The sequence below is a fragment of the Ciconia boyciana genome, chromosome 3 (genome assembly GCF_034638445.1).
Source record: "Ciconia boyciana chromosome 3, ASM3463844v1, whole genome shotgun sequence".
In the NCBI taxonomy this organism is placed as follows: Eukaryota; Metazoa; Chordata; class Aves; order Ciconiiformes; family Ciconiidae; genus Ciconia; species Ciconia boyciana.
Genome location: NC_132936.1, coordinates 120,631,130 through 120,650,995, shown reverse-complemented (window position 1 = coordinate 120,650,995; position 19,866 = coordinate 120,631,130). Strand labels below are relative to the sequence as shown.

The window sequence follows — 19,866 nt, the reverse complement described above, 5'->3', positions numbered from 1 at the left end:
AAGCGTCTCAGCATCCAGGAGAGGATGCTCGCAAAATCCTCATTTTTGAAGAGACCTTTCAGATATCCACATTTACTCTCTGCAGTGTACCATGTGGTATTGCATCCAATTTTGGGGCTTTTGAAAAATTATGCCTTGTTTTGTACATTGTAAATCCGTTTCTGCTTCGCTTTGGAGCAGGCTTTATTTTGATGTGTAGTGAAGCGGTATCTAGACCAGCGTAACTAAATGGAGCGCAAGAATTGGGGAAACAGTGAAGTACAACAATCACACCTACTGCAGCAGAAATGGGAGCAGAGCCATGGATACCTAATTGACTGTAGTGATGACTCTGCCCTGTGCAGACATTATTTTTGCATGTGTTTTAGCAATGCTTCAATTTTAACTCTTCCACAAAGCTAAAGACCAGAATATGTTTACAAAGTGCCATTAAAGAGTATGCTAGAATGATGGCAACATGGGTGAAGTTTTCATCTGAGTTGAGTCTTGTGTATTGCAAGAAGTTGCTCTCCTTATTGTTTGCTGCATCATGGGAACAGTATTTTGTCCTTGAGATTAATTTAAGAATGTATTGATGGAAATGAGAATAGTGACACTGACTGTTGGGTCTTCTGCCTCGTCCTAGCATTTGTACTCTATGAAAAGCTTCACATACGAATCTCTACTCCTCTTCTTTCCCCTTACTGCAGTTCCTCTGACTTGTTTTGCTGTTTTGTTGTTGTTTTTGAAGGGATCAATCCCTGGGTAATATAATTTTACTGTTAAAGTACTTCTACATCAGTTTAAGTTTATAAGCATACCCTGAGGCCAGTAAGTAGAAAGAGGTTTTAAGAAGAAAGAAGGGGCTTTTTTTTAAGCTATTCTGCAGTGATTTTTAATTCCTCACAGGATTCTGGAGGCATCTGTGGCCAAGGTGACTATCTGGAGCCCTATAGACAAGCAGGCTGATTGGACTCCTGAATCAAGAAGGCCTATTATGATATACAAATGGTGCCAAATTTTTGACTAAATCCATTGTGGAGTTACTGAAGAACGTTGTCTTTTTTTGAGAAATGCTGCTAAAATGTGGCTCTGTGTTTGCAGGGGAGAAGTATACCTCCTGATCTGTGGAAATTAAAACTTTCCAAATGCTGCCAGGTTAATTAGGCCAGGTTTCTCTGAGAACCCCTAATAATTGCGTTCTCCTTTAAAACCTGCAGGTTTATGAATAATAGAAGGGAAAGATTGAACATGGCTATCTAAACTTTTTTTCTTTTCACTTTTTATTCTGTGCTTTCCTGGGGTATGTATTTAAAGTATCAAGAGAACATTATTAGTTTCACAATGATTAACTCTATGGCATCTAAACAAAGTGCAAATGTTGTCTCGTGGAGCTATTTTGTTGCTTTCAAGTAGGCTTGCAACACTAACTCCTCTCATATTTGATAGGGAATCTGCTGAACATGAGAATATGTTCAGACTGAGTGACTTCTCGGTCAAGATTCCACCAGTAAGTGCTAGAGGTGGAAGTTCAAACCCTGATGTTCACTGAGTCATCTTGTCAGACACGTCCATGATCTTTGCTGCATTTCATAAATGTTCTGACCACAGGTGCACATGCTTCACTTACTCATTCACAGATGGGCAGATGGTTGTAGTGAAACGCAGGCTCCTTGAAGCCAAAGACAGCTTTGTCAGGGACTTCTTGTCAAACTGGAAAGGAAATATGTGATAGTATCCATTTGTGCTTTGTTTATGCCCCATCCTATATGAGCAGGCTACAGATTTTGAAACACTCTTGTTCTGGTTTCCTTGTGCTGTCTCTTGCCTACTATTAATTAATTCCCAACATGTTATTTAATCTACTGGTTATTTGCAGATGTGTTTGACAGAGGGTTGCAAGTTTCAAAACAAGTGGGTTTCTGCACATTTCTGAAAACTGATGTCCAGGGAGAAGCTAAAGCCTCTCTTAAGGTGGGGAAATCCAGGGAGATTCAGCCATTATATATTTTGTTGGCATCATGTGCCTGGCCAGTATTTCAGATTCAGTATAGCATGTGTGGTTTTTACCCTGCCGGCAAACCAAAAAGGTCCAGGTTGAAGGCGTGGAAGAACTGGATGTAGAGTAAGTGAAGGGAGACCAGAGAAGTGGGGCTTTCTGGACATATAGGGAGGGTCTGGAAAATATTGAAAATACTACACGTCACTTTACCCTCAGTCTTCCTCTCTGCATTTTCCTATTTGGTTTCTGTCTCCTTTGTGAAGTACAGAATTCCTCTCATAAAAAAGCTATGTAAAGCTTTGAGGCGTTGTTTTGATGTGATAAAAACTCTTACATTCAAATTATGTCTGGTCTGTAAAACATTGCTCAATGAGATTTCTATTCAAAACAAATATTCTTGTAATTCAAATATTCTTGTATCTGTGCTGACATGCACATAAGGCATTAATGGAGAAGGAACAATATATTGGTACTTGACAAAAAAAAATCCTATTAATTTTAAACAAAAAAATCAAGTAGGAAGTGTATTTCAATAGAGAAAACTACTTTTCAGAAGGTCGTGAATGTCACTCTCGCCCTTTTATGACAGTTGCACCAATAATCAACTATATCCCACTGGATTTGATACAATAATATTTTTAAAAATGCTTTTGTTGGGTTGTTTATGTAAATGCTTTCAATGGGCAAATAGATTTGTTCAGGCAAAACTCCAGTTTTGTTTCATGGCAGTGTGAACTAATTAAAATCATAGTATGCAATAGGTCAATAGATCAGGAGGTTGGCCTTCTAATTAGAAGAGGTAGTTATAAAAAAACTTGTTCTTGTTGAAAAGGAAGAGCAAAATTAAGAAAAGTAATCTAGATGTGAGGAAAATAAATCAGAACCCCAGTTCTCTGCTGAAAGCTGTGTGAAAAGTCAGCCCTTTCTTTTTGAATCACACTATGTTACGTATAGAGATTTGAGGCTTTAGATTGTCCCTCATTAAGGATCTTTGCACTCATCCCTCTGCCTGTAGTGCCTGCCCATGTTGTGCGTACCTTAATCCTCAGATAACAAATAATAGTCTGGCCTCCACAAATGGAGGTCGGGCGGGAGTATTCAGATCTGGTTTGTATTTGCTGTCAGCTTAGAGCTTTCATCCTTCTTAATACTTTAGCTACACCTATTTTTTGTGGTTCTTGCAATCACCACAAATAGGTGCCTGGCCAAACTGAATAGGTGTCATCTTGGGACTGAGTGAGCCTTTTGTGCCAATTATTGTTTAGCTTTCGATCTTCCATCTTAATAATTGAAAAACATTTATCTTCAATAATGTGTAGGTGTTGGGTGTTGTTTTACCCTGGAGCATAAACATAATTAGTGAAAATAATAACAATAAAAAGATTTTAGATGGTAGAACAGCTTCTCAACTTTTTCTGTAGATTTTCATCACTTCAGAAGGGTGGAAGGCAGATCTGTTTCAACCATGCTTTTGTTTTGTAAAGGAAAGTTGAGCAGGGGGTTGGACTGGATAATCTCCATGGTCCAATCCAGCCTAAGTTATTCTCTGATTCTATGAAAGGATATATGTTGAAAATAAAATACATTAATGCTATTAAAGCTAGTAAATCTAAGATATCCATTTATTGGAGTGAAAGGCATCATCTTTCCATAGAACTGTGACAAGCTTGTCTTTACAGTGTGATGCTGGTAATACTGAAACGTGTGAAATATTTATGGTGTGGGATTGTAAGTTAACCATAGGTCTTCTGGAGACTGTCTTATAAAACGTTTCACCAGTATATTCACGCATTTTGCTTATTCAGTTTGAACTGAGATGTGTATTTCACAAGTACTTAGCTGTGTAAAATTTTATGTATAATATCGCGAAGGCAGGGGGAGATTGCTTTCTCGATTATCTTCCCATCAGAAGTAACTAGAACTATGGCATTAGATTATTTGTGTAAGTTGTCTTGATGCTCTGAAAGAGGTTCTCCATCGTTCCCTCAGTCTTGTTGCTTCCCGACACTTCAGCCTTAACATCACCAGTGCAAGCAAAATGTATTAGTCATTCTAAGACAAGGCTTGTTTATGCTTGTACCCTAGGGTGACTGCTGAATGTTTTTGTTCTGCCATTGCTCAGTTGTTTGCTAGTGCCTGTTTACAACTAAAACCTTAAGGGATGAATATCCTATCGTGCTGACTTCTGTGTGTGGCTGGGGCAGAGTTTGAGTTTGCTGTGATTTGTTCCTTTGATCTCTTGAACTTTGATTCATACAGGTTGTTAGGGCTCAGTAACAAAAGTGCCACCCTCTTGTAATGCAGAAATTTGTTTTACTTGGGTGTGAAAATGGGGGGTTTTCCCCTTTATTTGCAGGTACACTAACTCAGGAATTGCTAAAAATCCTGAAAAATTCAAATAATTTTTTACTAAAAAACAGTGTTTAAAGGGTGTTTTAGTTATTGATGGTTTAGTTGGGGCCCGGAGGGTGCTTTTGAAGGAAATCCCCTGACTCTCCTCACTGCTTTGGTATTTAGCATCACCAGGTATCTCAGAGCACATGAGCTAGGTTTCTTTTGGGTAAAACTAGACTGGAGGATTTGTTGTCCCTAATGCATTCCCATCAGAAAACTGACATTCAGTCCATAGACCAGACAAGAACTAGCCCAAAATAAAAATAAATAAAACCCCAAACAAACAAAAAACCCCATCCCCACCGCCAAAAAACCCATGAAATGTGTGTACTATTTGTACTACACGTTCTCAACATCAGTTTTACTCCACAGATGTGCTCTTATTGGTTGTCTGTATTTGCTAATGAAGATGTACCCAAAGTGCTAAATTTTAACAGAAAAATGTAGATGGGGCTTAATATACCTTTTGTATAGATGGCAGTTCACAATGCCTCTCCAAGCTTCCTTGCCAAATTCACCATAGTTTCTTTTCATAATCCTGTGTACGACTTCCTATTTGCAAGCCTTTGAATAATATGAAAGTAGGCAGGCAAACTATTTTTAAAAGTATACTTTCTGATTTCTGACAGTGAGTGGAGTAATATTAAGAATTATGTTGAAATTTATTTTCCCTTTGACACCATTGGCATAAGCTGTTAGGTTTTTTTTTGGTTTTGGGTTTGGTTTTTTTTTTTAATATGGGTGAAGGTTCTGTTCTGTAAATGTTTCTGGAAAGTATGCTGATTTGGAAGTGGAATTTATGGCCCGGGTCCATCACTAATACAGTCTTTGGAGCTTCAGTATCTTCAGCCAGCGTTACATGTCCTCTCACTTTATTCTTTGGCATATTAGAGTGGTTACTTCTTTCTAATGGTATCAGGCTGCATTTTAGATATGAACCACGTATGGTTAAAAAACCAGTAAATTTAATGAGTCTGGCTTAAAGGTTCCAACGTAACTTTTCAGAAATAGATTAACTCTTGGTTATTTTTATTTCTCGGCAAGCTTTTGAAACTGGAACTTTCCATCTTTTTGTACAATGCTAGAAATATACCCCCCCTCCCCCTCCTTTTAATGAAAGCTGGAAAGGAAAAATCTGGAGGCTTAAGTATAATACCAAATAACACAGGATATATATTGTTCCATCTTTGTACTTATGATCATATGTGTTTTCTTTAAAAACTGTATTTTTATATATTGGACATATGCACATTTGAATATGTTTACTGCAGCTTTTCTGGGCTAATGTTGGGCTGCTTTTTCCTTTTAAAGTCATGTCTTAGTGCTCTTGTATTATTTCGTTAATACTGTTCAAACTGCGGAGAACATGAGACGCTTTGGGTAAATTGTTCAGAATTGCCTCTTAAAAATTCAGTTAATACATTATGTATCCATGGAACATTGCTATGGAATTGATGCTGTTTGCTCATTAATTACTGTAGACTGAAGCTCACAGTGTTGGCACTGTGGCTTGTTTGTTACATGTGATGATCACTTTATAAATGTCAATAAAATCAAGACAAAAACCTCTAGTACAACTGGAAGTAACAACTCAGTATTTTCCTCATTAGTTTTGGCAGCAAAGTAGTCTTACAAAGCAGTATGCAATAAAACACCAGCCAACTGAGTCCCACACTGTGGCTATAATTACATATTTTTGCTTGCTAATCAGTAGAATTTTTCTGTGTACACTATTATACTTTAATGGTTCTGTTGCAACGCCAAATTTACTACAATGTTCTCTTGAAGAAAATGGCACGTAATGATTTTGTATTTACTACAAGAAGATATTAAACTAAATAATACATAATGATGTTGCACAGATTAACCAACTCTTCAGTTCTTCTGTTCCTTATCTCTCTTTTAATAGTGTTTTAGGACAAACATAAAGTTATTTGGGAGGGAATTACCAGAATTACTGAACTGGTAAATATAGCCATCTGAGTGGGGTCTCTTGTTTCTTGCTCGAAAACTATTAGATTGTAATTTTAAGCTGTGCTTAGTACTTTAATTTCCCTTCCCACAACTCACAGAGCATAAGAAGGGTTGGAGCCAGCTCAGATAAGTAATAAGTTCATTAATTACAGGCTTACCTTTCTTGTAGGTTAAAAAAGCTTGTGTGGGACTTGATTAAACAAGCTGTTGGGGTACAGCCCTGTGGAGGGCTGGATAGTGAACAGCTCAGAGAAGTTCCTTGTGCAACTTTTGGATTCAGAGTCTTCCATTAACTCTAAAAGTCACTTGCTGTTATCAGGCTTTGTGTCCTTCTCCTTTTTAAAATTATTTTTGTCCGAAGTGATTACATTGCAAAAAACCCCAAGTACATTGAGCAATGTGGAAGGCTTTTTTTTTTATCTAACGCTCTTTCCATTCTCGTTTTTATTTCTGATGTTAAATAAATAAATAAACAAATGCTCAAGATTTTTCATTCTTTTTATTCATGGTTATGCAGTCACTTAAATTTCACTTGATCATTATGAATATATCTGACAATTTTAGGTTAGTATAATGCTTTTCCATTTACCTTGGAAACAGGACTTTACTGTCAGAGACAAGCTGTCTAGGAGTGGAAATGGAAGGTAGGGTCTGATGATGGCAGCTTGCCCCTTTACTCCATATACAGTTAATTATGTGTGAAGGTTGGGCTGATGCCTCTAATATTTTTATCGATTTGTCAGATTCTGCAATGCAATCTGACATATTAGTGAGAGTAAATAGTTTTTTCTTGTGTATTTGATTTGCGGTATGAGTCTGTATCAGGATATGATACTGTTTTTATAGGGGAAATTGTACTTGGTGTATGTGATGTTTTTGCATGCTGCTGGAAAACATCTGATATTTCAACATTGCTGAATGTTGATTGTGTCCTAGATCTTTTAAGTTATCTTTTGGCAAGCATTTGTTTTAGATGTATTGCACATATTATTTGTCATAGCCACTCAACAAAAGGAAAGAATATTTGAGACTTTTTATAGGTAATTAGTTCTCAGGCTTGTGTTAAAACACTGAAAGAACCTTGTTCATACATAATTTTCCGGTTAATCTCGTGTTTACCTTTTTCTTCCCTTGTATTTATTCCATTTGAATACATTGTAATGTGTTCAGCTGGATTTACCTATTGCAAGGCAATTTTTGTATAATTAATACTGTTAATTAATCTGGCTTGAAACAGCCCTCCAAATTGAGAGGATGTTTGTGTGATTGCAGACTGAGAAGTATCTCAACCAAGTTTTCTCCCTTCAGTGGTTCACGATAAAAGTAAATTAGCACAAGTGAAAATGGTCCAGGAAATAAAATAACCAGCCGCTACTCAGTAAATAATTCCTAGTATTCCTATAGCCTGCTAAGCCTTACTGCAAGCAAGAGAATATCTCCTTGTTGATACTTAGTCTTACTCCTTTGTACATTCCAGCTGCTGCCCTAGTTCAGAGTTCCTACAGTCCCTCTGGTTTTTTAAGTCCCTTTTGAAGTATGCCCAGAACTGGATGTATTTTGCTTCTGTAACCAGCCTTTCCTCTGTGACTTTCTTCATCTTCTCTCTCTCCTAGATAAAGCATCACTTAAACCTGCATGAAGATTCAGTGCTGTCGCATAGTCAAGCTGAACCTGTATGGGCTAGAGGGGAAGGGAGGAGATGACTCTTGAAAACAAACAAACAAATTGCTCATAAAAAGTGTTTAGAATGTAATATTTGAAATCATAAGTTATGAAAACTTTTTCTTGGCAGACCTGCCCATCTTTCTTTTGCAAGATTTTTAAGGGAAGTGGAGCTATTCACCTTGCATCACATACTTCCTTCATCTGGCTCAGGCTTACTGTCTTCTCCAAAGCTTTAATGTATTCTTTTATTCTAGCAGTGATGTATAGTGTTCTGGTGCTTGGTGCACCCTATAGCTAAAGAGAAGCATCATGTCCTCCTGTGTCTGGTTTAGTTATATTTAGTTAGAAGTAATATTTCAATACAGAAGCCTTCAGCCTTCAAATCTGCAAAGACCTATGTGAGAATGCCTTTGCTTCCATGTTCTCTGTGAAGAGAAGGTCTTAGATCACATCCCCTTGCGTTTCAGTGGGGAAAAAGTGGTTAACTTTCAACTTTTTTTTTTTTAATTTTCAGTATACCTTTAAAACTCTTAGGAATGACATGCCAACAGCCTGTTGGGCTGTGAGGATGCACCACAGTTATAAGGCTCCCTTTTACACAGTCATTTTACAATTATTACTTGGTAGCCTGCTCTGTCTAAATCCTTGACCTGTGCCTTACAACTGCTAGCTGATCATAGTGAATAAATTTGTATAATCACTGTGTGATGACTGCTTAATAACTGTACTCCAAATATGCAAATACCTATTCTGGCTTAATACAATTCATCTGCCATGGCTGGCCCATACACTTAGTATTTTTGAAACGCTTGCAAGTAATGGAGCACACCATTGCAGTCTCCTGTCTTTTCATGCGGAGCCCTAAAATGCTGAAACCTACAGGGAAGGAAAAGATGTATTACAAAAAACCCAAAGAAAAATAGTTATCGAAAACCAGAGATGAAGTGCTTGTCTGTGTGTGTTGTAAATGGGGAAAAAAAACAAATGAAAAACTTCCTTAAAGACTTTGCAGTAGTTTTTCTGCTTTCATTCTCTTTTTCTACAGTAGCAGCAGGCTTTTGCTCAGAATAATCTGCAGTATTTATTTCCCTGCTAATGGTGCTGTCCACATTACACAGAGGACTACATAAAATTGGAAGATACAAATCCAAATGCTTGTATGAGTCTGAGATGCTCACAAAATGCTCACAAAAAACCACGAAAAAATGCACGTCCAGAGTGATATGGAAAAGACATCTTGCTCAGGCTTGTGTCAGTACTCAACCCCTGCCAGTACTGAAGGGTTGGAAGAATATTCTGTGGAAGAACTGCTAATTTCTTTCTCTGATCTTGCCCTCTTTTAAGCATTTCCTTTGGCCATCATGTGAGATAGGCTGCTGAGGCAGATGGACAGTGAGTCTTACCAGTTAGTCCATTTCTATGTTCTTGATTTCATTTACATGCAGCATCAGAACATTAGTAAATTGGGTTTTTTTAATAAAATCTGAGTTTCATTGCCCTTTCAGGCATGTTTTCTATCTTTTTAGATTCTGTTTCTCAGAATTTAACTTGATGTTTCCAAACAGTGCAGGAGGAAAATGAGACTGTGTAGTTGTATGCGCTAGACAGAGATGGATATGACACTAGTAGCCTAATGTCGTCAACAGCTTAATAGCCATCGTGGCAAAAGAGAGTTTCAGTGGGATTTTAAAAACACTAATGTGGATATTTACTGTGAGTTTCTCCTGTGCTTGAGCGAGGAAGCACAAAGGTGCTTGTTTAAAAAAAGAAACAAGGGGCTGAAGGAGGCTGGCATCTTGGTCCAGGTGAAGGTGGGCATCGACTTTTCTGTGTGGAATTAGAAATAAGTGTTAAGCAGAGCCTAATTTGCAAAGGGCTGTGGAATTGGGAAAAATAAAACTTCTGATGTTATCTCCCTAAACATTTCCATCATTTAAGTTCAAGGTGGTGCAAAACCCTAAATGGTAGGTTAAAGCTTAACTAATAGAATTCTGTTTGTATCCCTAAACTAGCTAGTGCAAAGAATGTAACTAACCCTCCCAATTTCCTGCCTTTTCAGAGGGACACAGCTATAATTTTTTTCACACGGTCCTATTCTTAATCTGTTCCACGAGCTTTTTATTTTCTTTTAGGGGACATAAGAGGAGGCTATGATGCATGACTTCAGAGCTGTTTTCTTGATTATTGTTAAGAATGATAGTCCTGAAATAATGGCACACTAACATGAACGGAAATCCAGGACAAAGTAGGCATCCTAGCAATGAAATACAGTTAAGACTTTTTGTCCTTCCAGTCTGTGCGATATCCAGCTGGAAATGAAGTCCTGTGAGTGCCAAGGAGGCTGAGAAAAGGATTTTGGAGTCACCAAAACCATTTCTTCAGGGTGACACCCCATTAAAAAAACCTGCAGCTTCTTACTAGTCAGTTTTGGAAGCTGGGGAAGCAAGCTGAGATGAACGTGTGCTGAGTTTGGTTTAATAGCATAGAATAGCCTGAAATTTCACCAGACTTCAGCTTATCACTTCACTTCTCAATAAATAACAACATGCAATTCTTCTGCTTGCTGCAGTGAGGTATTTAAGGCTTAGCTGTCTCATTTCCATCTGTAGAAGAGTGTGGTATGTTGGGTGTCTCAACACTAACACAATTAAAAGGAAGTGAATGGTTCCTTCACACATGCCTTAATGTCAGCATTTTGGACTGGGAAGAACTGGAAAAACACTATTGGAGCCTTTCCTAGTCCTTTTTTTCCTGCCAAAAGCGTGACATTCAGACAGGTTTATCAGACCCGTGTTTCTCTGAGCCCTTATGCTGCTTGAGTGGGCTGACAAAAGTGTGAATCCTGTTGACATTATAACTCTGTCTACAAAATTGGAGAGGAGCACTCAGAGACTAGGAAAGATGACGTCCTAAGTGTGAGATAAAACGAACGCTTTCTTTATTGCTTAATCGTTTATGGAAGGAATTTACCAATCGTCATTGCTAATGTGACAGAACAACTTTTACTTGGCTTTTCATGTATTTTTAATAGGACTTTCAGATATCCCAAGATATTTGACTAAAATAAAAAGTCTGCCAAAATTTGAGTTTACTATTGTTTTGTGTGTTTGTCAAAGTAAGAATGATTGCTTGTGTGCAATAAATGTAGAACACTTAAAATTTAACAGGTCCATGGGTAAGTGAGCTTTATTTTGAATCGTTGACTTCTTTATTTCCATATGTCTTTTTGCCAGTTTGTAGCATGGACATCGGTTATGTTGGATCTTTTAGCTGCTTTTGTTATGCTTGAATGTGAACAGCATCCAGATTAAGGACAGCCTTCTCTTAAAACAACCAGTTGGTTTTAAAATTTAATTTCCAGCACTTTTCACCATAGCAGGCAATAACTGATGGTTTTTAATGCTAAATTTGGAGGATTTCAGCTAAACAATATTCCAAAATACAAGTTTCCCATGTATGACTTTACAATAAGGCTTACACATGCCTTTGTTATGAGTAGGTTTGTTCCTTGCAGTTTGTACTGGAATAATGGTTTTATTACATCTTATTATTACTTTTCATTAAACTCACTCTGCAGCATGGGTTAGTGGTTGGAGCTGGGAGGACCCAGAATTTTCATTCTGGCTGCAGCGAGGCCCCTTGTGCAGTCTCAAAATGTTGATTCTTAAATAAAGATAGGCACTATATGGAGAATGTGAATTGATACATTAGGTAATCAGTAGCTTAAGCATCAAGACTTTAAACTCTCAGTCTTGTCTTGATTTAACTCAGGTGTAGGCACTAAGAGTTTCTGAAAATAAGAATATTTAAGGAACTATACATTTAGATTGTCTGTGATAAAACATGAACCTAATTCAATGAAATATCCATCTCAAAATGAATAGTTCATCTGTGCTTTTTGTTTTTAAAATGAAGAATTTTAAGGCTAAATAAGATCATGCTTTTAAACTCCTTGAGATCTTGGCCAGAAAGTACTGTATAAATGCTAAGTATTTAAAATTAATTATGTTGGAGGCCTATAAACCAGTGCATTGATTAAAAATCTTCAGTTCATTAAACTTCCCAATGGGAGAGGCCATCTCTGTAATATAAACTGCCGTTTCTAGCAGCGGTGGCTGACTGGCATCTGTGTTGTAATCTTTTTAAGATACCCACCTTTGTTCATTAGACCAGCAGCTGTTGTCTCTTGCTGGGCAGGATTTATTTCCCCTTGACATGGGTCTCAGAGGTGCAGTTGCAACTTCGGCAGCACTTGGTTCCAATGAACTTCCTAGAGGTACTTTACCAGTTTTGCAGAATGAGGTTGCTTCTGGTTGTCAGTTGGTTTTTTCGATTGTTTTGGCGGGGGTTGGGTTTTTTCGGTGCTTTTTTTTTGTGTGTGTGTGTGTGTGTGAGGGTTGTTTTGTTTTGGTTTGTTTTTTTTTTTCAGGTTTCCACCTACGTCCTTGCAATGGGTGTTTTTGAAAGGTCCACAAGGTCTGAGGGCATGTATACCAGAGGTGTGCTACAGTCTGGGCAAAACAGCTTCCTCTTGTGTGTCCCTGGCACTATATCTGATATAATGACATTTTCCCGTTTTTATTCACTCCTGGCATTTAACATGTGGAAGAACAGTACTGTTTCATAGGTAAATCATGCACAGTTAACTTTGTTAAATAAGTAAATCTCCTGAATTTCCTAGTGAAAATGAGAAATGAAAATCTGGGAAAGCACCAGAGAACAGGAATTACTATGGAAAAAGAATATATAGAATCTTGGAATATAACATGATAAATCTGTATATGTTGTTTACATTGTAACTTCAATTTATCCAGACTCACATGCAAGGTCACAAAAGAAGTTTGGGCCTTATTATTCCCAGGGGAATTTGTATTTTTTTGCTGCGGTGTTTGATTACCTTACCCTTTTTTATTACCATCTGCACTGCAAGGCTAGTTTTGCTGAGTTTTTTTTTTTTTTTTTAAGCAGTATCCCATGATACTCTTAATTCTGTGTTTCCTGCGCTTTTGCTTCATTTGCAATTTTAAGAGATTTTCTATAAGAAATAGATTTATTCTATATTGTACATCAGTAAATTAGCTAGTTTTTACTACGTAACTTTAACCCTTTAATTCTGGAGAGCAAATACAGTTGCTTTACAATAAATTAAATAAGAAAGGATTTAACCTTTTAGCATCCTTTAGTGTGCGTTGTAGAAAGATGGTGTCAAAGATTTCCGTATTTTTGTTTAACACATTATTTTTAGTACACTCTTGTTTTGCCTAGGAGTTTTATTTTGATACTTGATTTTGTCCATTTATTTTAAGCAATTATTTTCAGGTGACTTCTTTGTGCAACCAATACCATTGACTGCAGTAGTTTTGAAAAGAGTTTTTCTTCATTAACGGATTCTGCTGAATTGTTGGGAGAACAAAATACTGTCCCTAGTGGCTCCTAAAACTTACGGATGCATGCAATGAGATTGCTAATATTATTTTTAATGAAAAAATGTTGGAGTAGTACTTTTAATAGCTTTATGCAAGCATGAACGACTTGAATTATAGAGCTAAATCTCAAGTTCTTGAGCTGTTCTTCAGCCCTCAAAATACAGTTCATGTATGCAGGTCTTGAAACCCCTTTCACGTGCTCATCAAGCCAAGCCATTGTGAAACAGTAAATGTAGAAACCCTATTTGTATGAGGTCTCCACACGTGACAGTGCAGTGAATAATGGGATCACATTTCAAAAGACAAGTCGACCTCGTTAAGTCTTTGCAGTCATCTGAAAGCAAAAGTGTTGTATGCTTTTTCAAAGCATTTATTTTACCTCAAGGTAGATTGTGGGGAGCATTGGGCAGCCTGCTTGTTGGGAGGGGAACGCAGAAGAGAAGAGGGACCGTCCTGTGCATCTTTGCCACCTCTCTGGTGGCCCTGGGCAGGACTCATTTAGTATTAATGCTGTCAAAAGTCCTTAGAAATAGCTTGGTTTATAAGCATGAAACTCATATCAAGAAGCACAGTATAAATAAGGACGGTTAGCAGCCCTGTCTTTAGTACCTTCAAGTGTTACCAGTACTTAGAAATGCCAGTTAATCATCATGCAGACCAGAGATGGGATTTCTTGTCAGTTATGATTGATAGTTTTGTCTGTGGGATTTTCCCACATCTTTCCCTTAGCTGTGAAATGGCAGGTCACTTGTGTATATAAATGACCTAAAGTATATATATGATTTCTGTAAACCTGGACAAGAAGGCAGCCTGTAGAAAAAAAGGCATACTGTGAAGCAGAGTGATAGCTTGGAAGTAGAATGATATTTTTCACCGGTTGTAAAAACCAGTGATAATGCATAATTCCTTATCACTGTCACATGATGCAAGTCAGATTTGACCATAAGTGCCTGGCTTTTTCACAAAGAAATTCCAGGGAAGGAACAGTGGGATATGGTTTAACGTTTTCCAAATCTGTTTTGAAAAATGCAGATGAGCACCTATATATCAAACTGATGATACAGATGAAGTATCTGAAACCAATATATCAAAGATTCTTCACTTCCCCGTAAAAGTAATTTGGCAGCATGCCATTATTATCATGTAAATCTCTTCCTCTTTACTACAGAATAACTATGTATCTTTGGCCATCATTTTTCCCTCCTGAGGTTGTTGCTGTTATCTGTAATTTCCATAAAGTTTCCATGTTAACAATGCTTACTTCTCTGTACACTTACATTACTAGTCAGTGCACACTTCCAGAAAACAAAATATCTCACGTAAATGTTTTGTGCATGCCCGTTCCATGTTTTTTTGAATTAATACATCTAAGACCTATTTTAGCAGAGGGTGAAGTATCACATTTAGATTTGCTAATCTACTCTACCTTAGCCAATTTTTTTCTTTATGTTATGCAAAGTGCTTGTATTTGGCAAGATATTTCACTGCTTGGGTTTTCGCTTTAAGAATTATCAAACTTGTGTTATAGATTGTGTATATTATAGGAAACAATATTTATAGCATGATTTATTGAGTTATCATATTAAATGGAAAATGCATACGTAGATCAGAGGTCATCTCTGCTCAAGTATTTAATAAAGTATGGTAGAAAAAAGAGGTTATTCAGGAAATTGTGGGTGGTTTGGTGTTTGGGTTTTGGGTTGGTTTTTTTTTGGTGGTCGTCCCCCCCATTCTTCTGTGTCATCAGTCACTGAAGTATATCAAATGCTAATGTCTGCATTTCCATCTATGCCTGTCTGGAGTATTCAATCACTTTCTGTTATGCCACCTTTATAAGGGAAGTATGCATGTCTACTTGTTTGGTTTTGACAGATGTCTTCCATTTTCCTTGTCATACGTCAAAATTGGTTATGATAGAACTGATTTTCCTCTGTTAAGAATTTAACTTTTTTCCATTATGTTTTCATCTTTCTGGAGGCTGCTTCAATTATAAAGACTGGACATGGACCTGTGTGGAACCAGCTCCAGGAAACTAGTGATAGACCACCTGTATCGTAGCTGTATGTGCATTAAGAGCACGCTTCTTCCGTCATGAGATGGTTTATAGATGGGGAGCTGGGACTGCTTATGCGTTGGCCGTCACAGCTGATCTGGCAGGTGGTATGTTAACGTATTGGGTATGTTAATACATTGCAGATTTAGAAATAGTGACAAATCTCTGCTTGTACTTCCCCACCAGAGGCAGCAGTTCCTTTATGTGGGTTCTGTTGTTTGGCTGTGCTCTGAGCTGGACTTGGATTAAAATGAGTGGAGTTTCGGGGAAAAGAGGTTTATTTATCCAGATGATTTGGTTGAGAGGGTAGCCGAACAAATCATGGTACAGACACTGCTCAAGGGAGGGTGCTTACTTGTTAGGAACAAGAAGGAGCTCAGGGTGGAAATGATTAATCCACTGCCAAGGGAATAATTGCATGGACTTGAGCCCTTGTCCAGTACTCCTGAGGTGAAAGACTTCTTCCTCTGTAAAGAATCATGCAGAAAGTGCTAGTCCTAAGCATCAGTGCTGTTTTTATATTAACGTATCAGGAAATATTAATGTTGGTAAAGATTGTGGCGGTGGTGCTTATAAAAATATACTTGAGGTTTCAATGCATACTGGTTTACTTATGCTGCTTGGTTTGGAAAAGCATTTAGTAATTAAGTTAAAATAATTAAATCGGATATTATGAGCACAGGATAGATTTCAAGCATTCTTTTTTCCCCTTGAGGTTACAAAATATTATTCTTGCATTAGCATCTGGGAGTCTGTTGAGCAGAGATTTTGGGTAGGTTACAAACAAAAGTTCAGCTAAGGTAGAGTAAGAAGACTTGGTGTCTTGGCATAGAGAGTGCACAACATGCTTATGGCTGGTGGCTTGGCATCCACATTCTTTTCAATAAGAAAATTTTAGAAAATTTCATTGAAGGGCAACATCACATGATTCTGTAATTATCTTGCTGTCTAATACAAAGTATTTCAAAATGATGTTTTGAAAATCGGTGGCACTGTCTCCAGGATGAATATGGAGTATTACAAGGAACTACTTATCCAATTTTACTGTGTCAGCTGAATATTAACTCTGGCACAGAACATCTCAGAAAAGGCAATCTCAAGTTTTTAACACTTAGTAGGAGGCAGCTTCATTCAGATAAAGATGTTATCTGCCCCTCTACTTGGAGATATGTGGCTTCAGGGAAATACTCAACACCTTGCAAAACCAGCTATGCCCTTAATGCAGAAAGGCCAGGCATTTCCATTGCAGCTACAAAAACCGTCTTGGAGTGAGGGAGTTACCTAGTCTCCCTGCATCCCGGTGGGCAGTGAATGGTCGGTAGGTATGCTGAGTGCCCAAGCCTTGTATTGCCCAAATCTTGCTGCGCTAGCCTGTAGAAAGCTACACAGTTCATGCTGTGAACAGATTACGTGCATCTCTTGAAAACCCATCTACACTTGGCTTTTCAAACCTTTTCTGGTTTAATTGCTTCAAACATGCTGTTGGGTACTGCTGTAACTTTGAACGGGTTAATTCTGAAGTAAAATCTGAAATAAATATTGAATGATATGCATACAGAATCTTCCTTTCATGTCTCTATAAGTATTTGTTTAGTCTTTATACTTGGGCATATTTTACCTTTTTTGAATTGATATTGTACTTTTTATGATGATTATTTTTCATAGTTGAACTTCATCATTGCTGCTGACTTAGGGCCTTACTGTAGTTAGCAAGTTCATGCACACAGTATTTCCCTTATTTTTTTTGTTTCCTTTTTCTGAAACTTTTTGCCATAATTACAGTAAATTATTTCTTTGATTGCATGTTGAGAGGGCAGAAATGCTGTGCCAGCAGCCTTTTTTTATTCTTTGCTGCTGCTACTATTCTTTTGCTGGTGCCCGAGGGTAATAGGATCTATGTACTCTACTAATTTTCTTGCACACTTAGCTGCAATTGCAACCTTTAGTAATTATTATTTAATTAACTCCAAAGTATTGCATGAATAATGCAAAATTAAAAAATGTAAAAAAGAAAAAAGGTCAAAACAAGGTATTTTTTTATATTTCAAATCCATAAGCATTATTTCTTGGAATTTTTGTATAAGGCATTAATAGGACGGTGACATTAAATGGTCTGCATAATTGTAGAAGTATCAGGTACATAGTAAAAGAAAGTTTGGCATTTAGCTGGGGATCAAATTTGTTTTCATAATTTGTATTTCATGTTTTCATAATTTGAGAATTTCTTAGAGCCTTGAATAAGACCCTTTTCTAATACTGAAATTTTAATTCTGCTTTGCCTTTTCTCAGTGTTTTCTTTTCAATTAGCAGAAGCTGACTAAATATTTTTTTGCTAAACACATTGACTAATTCTGGCAGAAAAAATGTTTGTATATATTTTGATATCTACCTATACATCAGCAGGTCTGTGCTGTGAATGTCAAAATGAGCAGTAAATGTTTGTGACAGTGTATTTGTGTGAAGGCAACATAAAGACTGGCTTTTAATAAATAAAAGTTTCTGGGTTTGCCTTTGTAGTGGATGGCTGCATACACAGAGCTGCTGGGCCCTGCTTAGTTGCTGAATGTCGCAACCTGAGTGGCTGTGAGACTGGACAAGCAAAAATTACGTGTGGATATGACCTACCTGCAAAATGTAAGTCAGCTCTTTCTCAGCGTTTTCTTCTTGTTTTAAGCACGTGGAGCTGGTATGCTTGCTTTATTTCCCTGTAGTCTAATTCAACATGGTATTCATTTTACAAAATTAGCAGTGGGACTTAATTAAGCATGTTCTGTAATAATGTCTTCCCCTCAAAGCAATTCAGGCTTTTCTAAACGATTATTTCACCTATGTTATCCGATGAAAACCTACATGTCTCTAAAATATAAAGCATCTTTCATATTTATTTTTTGCAAGCTAAAACATATCCTTTCATATGCATAATAAAGGATTGGGAATGCTTTATGAAGTATGAACAAAATATACATTATCGTATTTAAGTTCCATGGAGACAATTTTTGGAAATGTTGCATAGTTCATATTCTTCATGCAGATTCCTTGATTGTGAATACTTTCAGAGCCAAGGAGATCAAAGTGATGTATTGTGTTTTCAGCTGCTACGTAGAGGCTGGCTGGCAATTACTGTGAAGGCATCTGTCACACTTTAGCTTTCAGCAGAGTGCAGCTTAGTGCTGGAATGTTTTTGCACGTTGAAAGTGAAATTGTCAAAATTCCCATCCTATTTAAAATAGGAAGATGGCTATTTGACCTTGTGGCGTAGATGTTGAGCTTGTCTTGGAAAAAGCTAACATGTTGACAGCACGTTGGTCAGTCAGTCTATTAGGTAAGAATAAAAAGTAGGAAATCTCTGCAAGTTAGGATCTTACAGAATAGTATAGTAAGGTACGATGACACAAATACCAAGAAAGCATTACAAACAGCATATAGCTAGGATTCAAGATCTCTTTTTTTATACGCAGTTTGCACTCAAACATGGCTCATTCAAATGTATTTAGATCTGCTATCTTAATTTGTTCTACATTTTTTAATGTGAAATCAAATGTTTACTGCAGTAGCAGGTATCCTTTTAGGTTCCTGTGGCCCTTAATGCCTTAGGTAAAGAAGAAAATTGTGTTCCCAGTCATTCGTTGATACCTTCTATGATGATGAGAGCTACCAATTATTTCCTTGACGGTGATAATTGCTATATACGGGAAAACTTTGCTGTATTTTATACATAGTTTTACCACATGTTAATGATTATTTATGCAAGGTTAATTTGACTAGAGGTCAGGGAAATTGTTGAGGAAGACTCAATGTAGTGGTTGTGTTGGGTTTGCATAGGGCCAAAATCTTCACCAGATTCCTATAAAACTGATAGGATTGTTTGATAATGCATTGTAATTTACTCTACTGGGGATTTTTGATGTCTAAGTCTTCCCTTCCCCTTTTAAAAAAATATCTTGGGAGGGACAGAAAAACTGCTCATCCATAGGTGGGTAATTCCTCCTATGTATTTTAATAAGAGAAATGAAATACAACGTATCGAAGCGACTAGCACTGAACTGTATTAGAAAGAGAAAGGGTCATGTCCGAGGCGTGGCCTCCCTTTAAATTTTATAGCAGTTTAATGGGTCTTGCTTAAGTTAGGTTTGTAGAATGCAATCCTGTTTGAAGACTGTAGGAAAATTTTTTGTTTTGTTCTCTATGTAGGAATAATAAACAAAACAATGAGAAAACCCATTATCACTTGCAGTTGGAAATAAAACCTGTAACCAGACATAGAGAAAAGTCAATATTCTGCTTAATCAATATTCTTAGAAATTGAAATTGCATCAAAGACACATCTATTTGTATTTGATCATGCATCAACATGAGAGGGGGAAAGGATACAT

At 37.1% G+C, this 19,866-nt stretch overlaps 1 protein-coding gene across 5 annotated transcripts in view; it reads left to right on the top strand.

Moving 5' to 3' along the window:
- MACROD2 (mono-ADP ribosylhydrolase 2) overlaps positions 1-19,866 on the top strand; it is an 897,148-nt gene that overhangs the window by 255,722 nt on the left and 621,560 nt on the right. For 4 of the 5 annotated variants that reach the window (XM_072857426.1, XM_072857424.1, XM_072857425.1 and 1 more), the window contains exon 5: positions 18,011-18,127. The exons of the other annotated variant lie outside the window; for it this stretch is intronic. In XM_072857426.1, the coding sequence (XP_072713527.1) occupies positions 18,011-18,127 (117 nt within the window). The remainder of the gene's footprint in view (positions 1-18,010; positions 18,128-19,866) is intronic. 5 annotated transcript variants of the gene reach the window in all.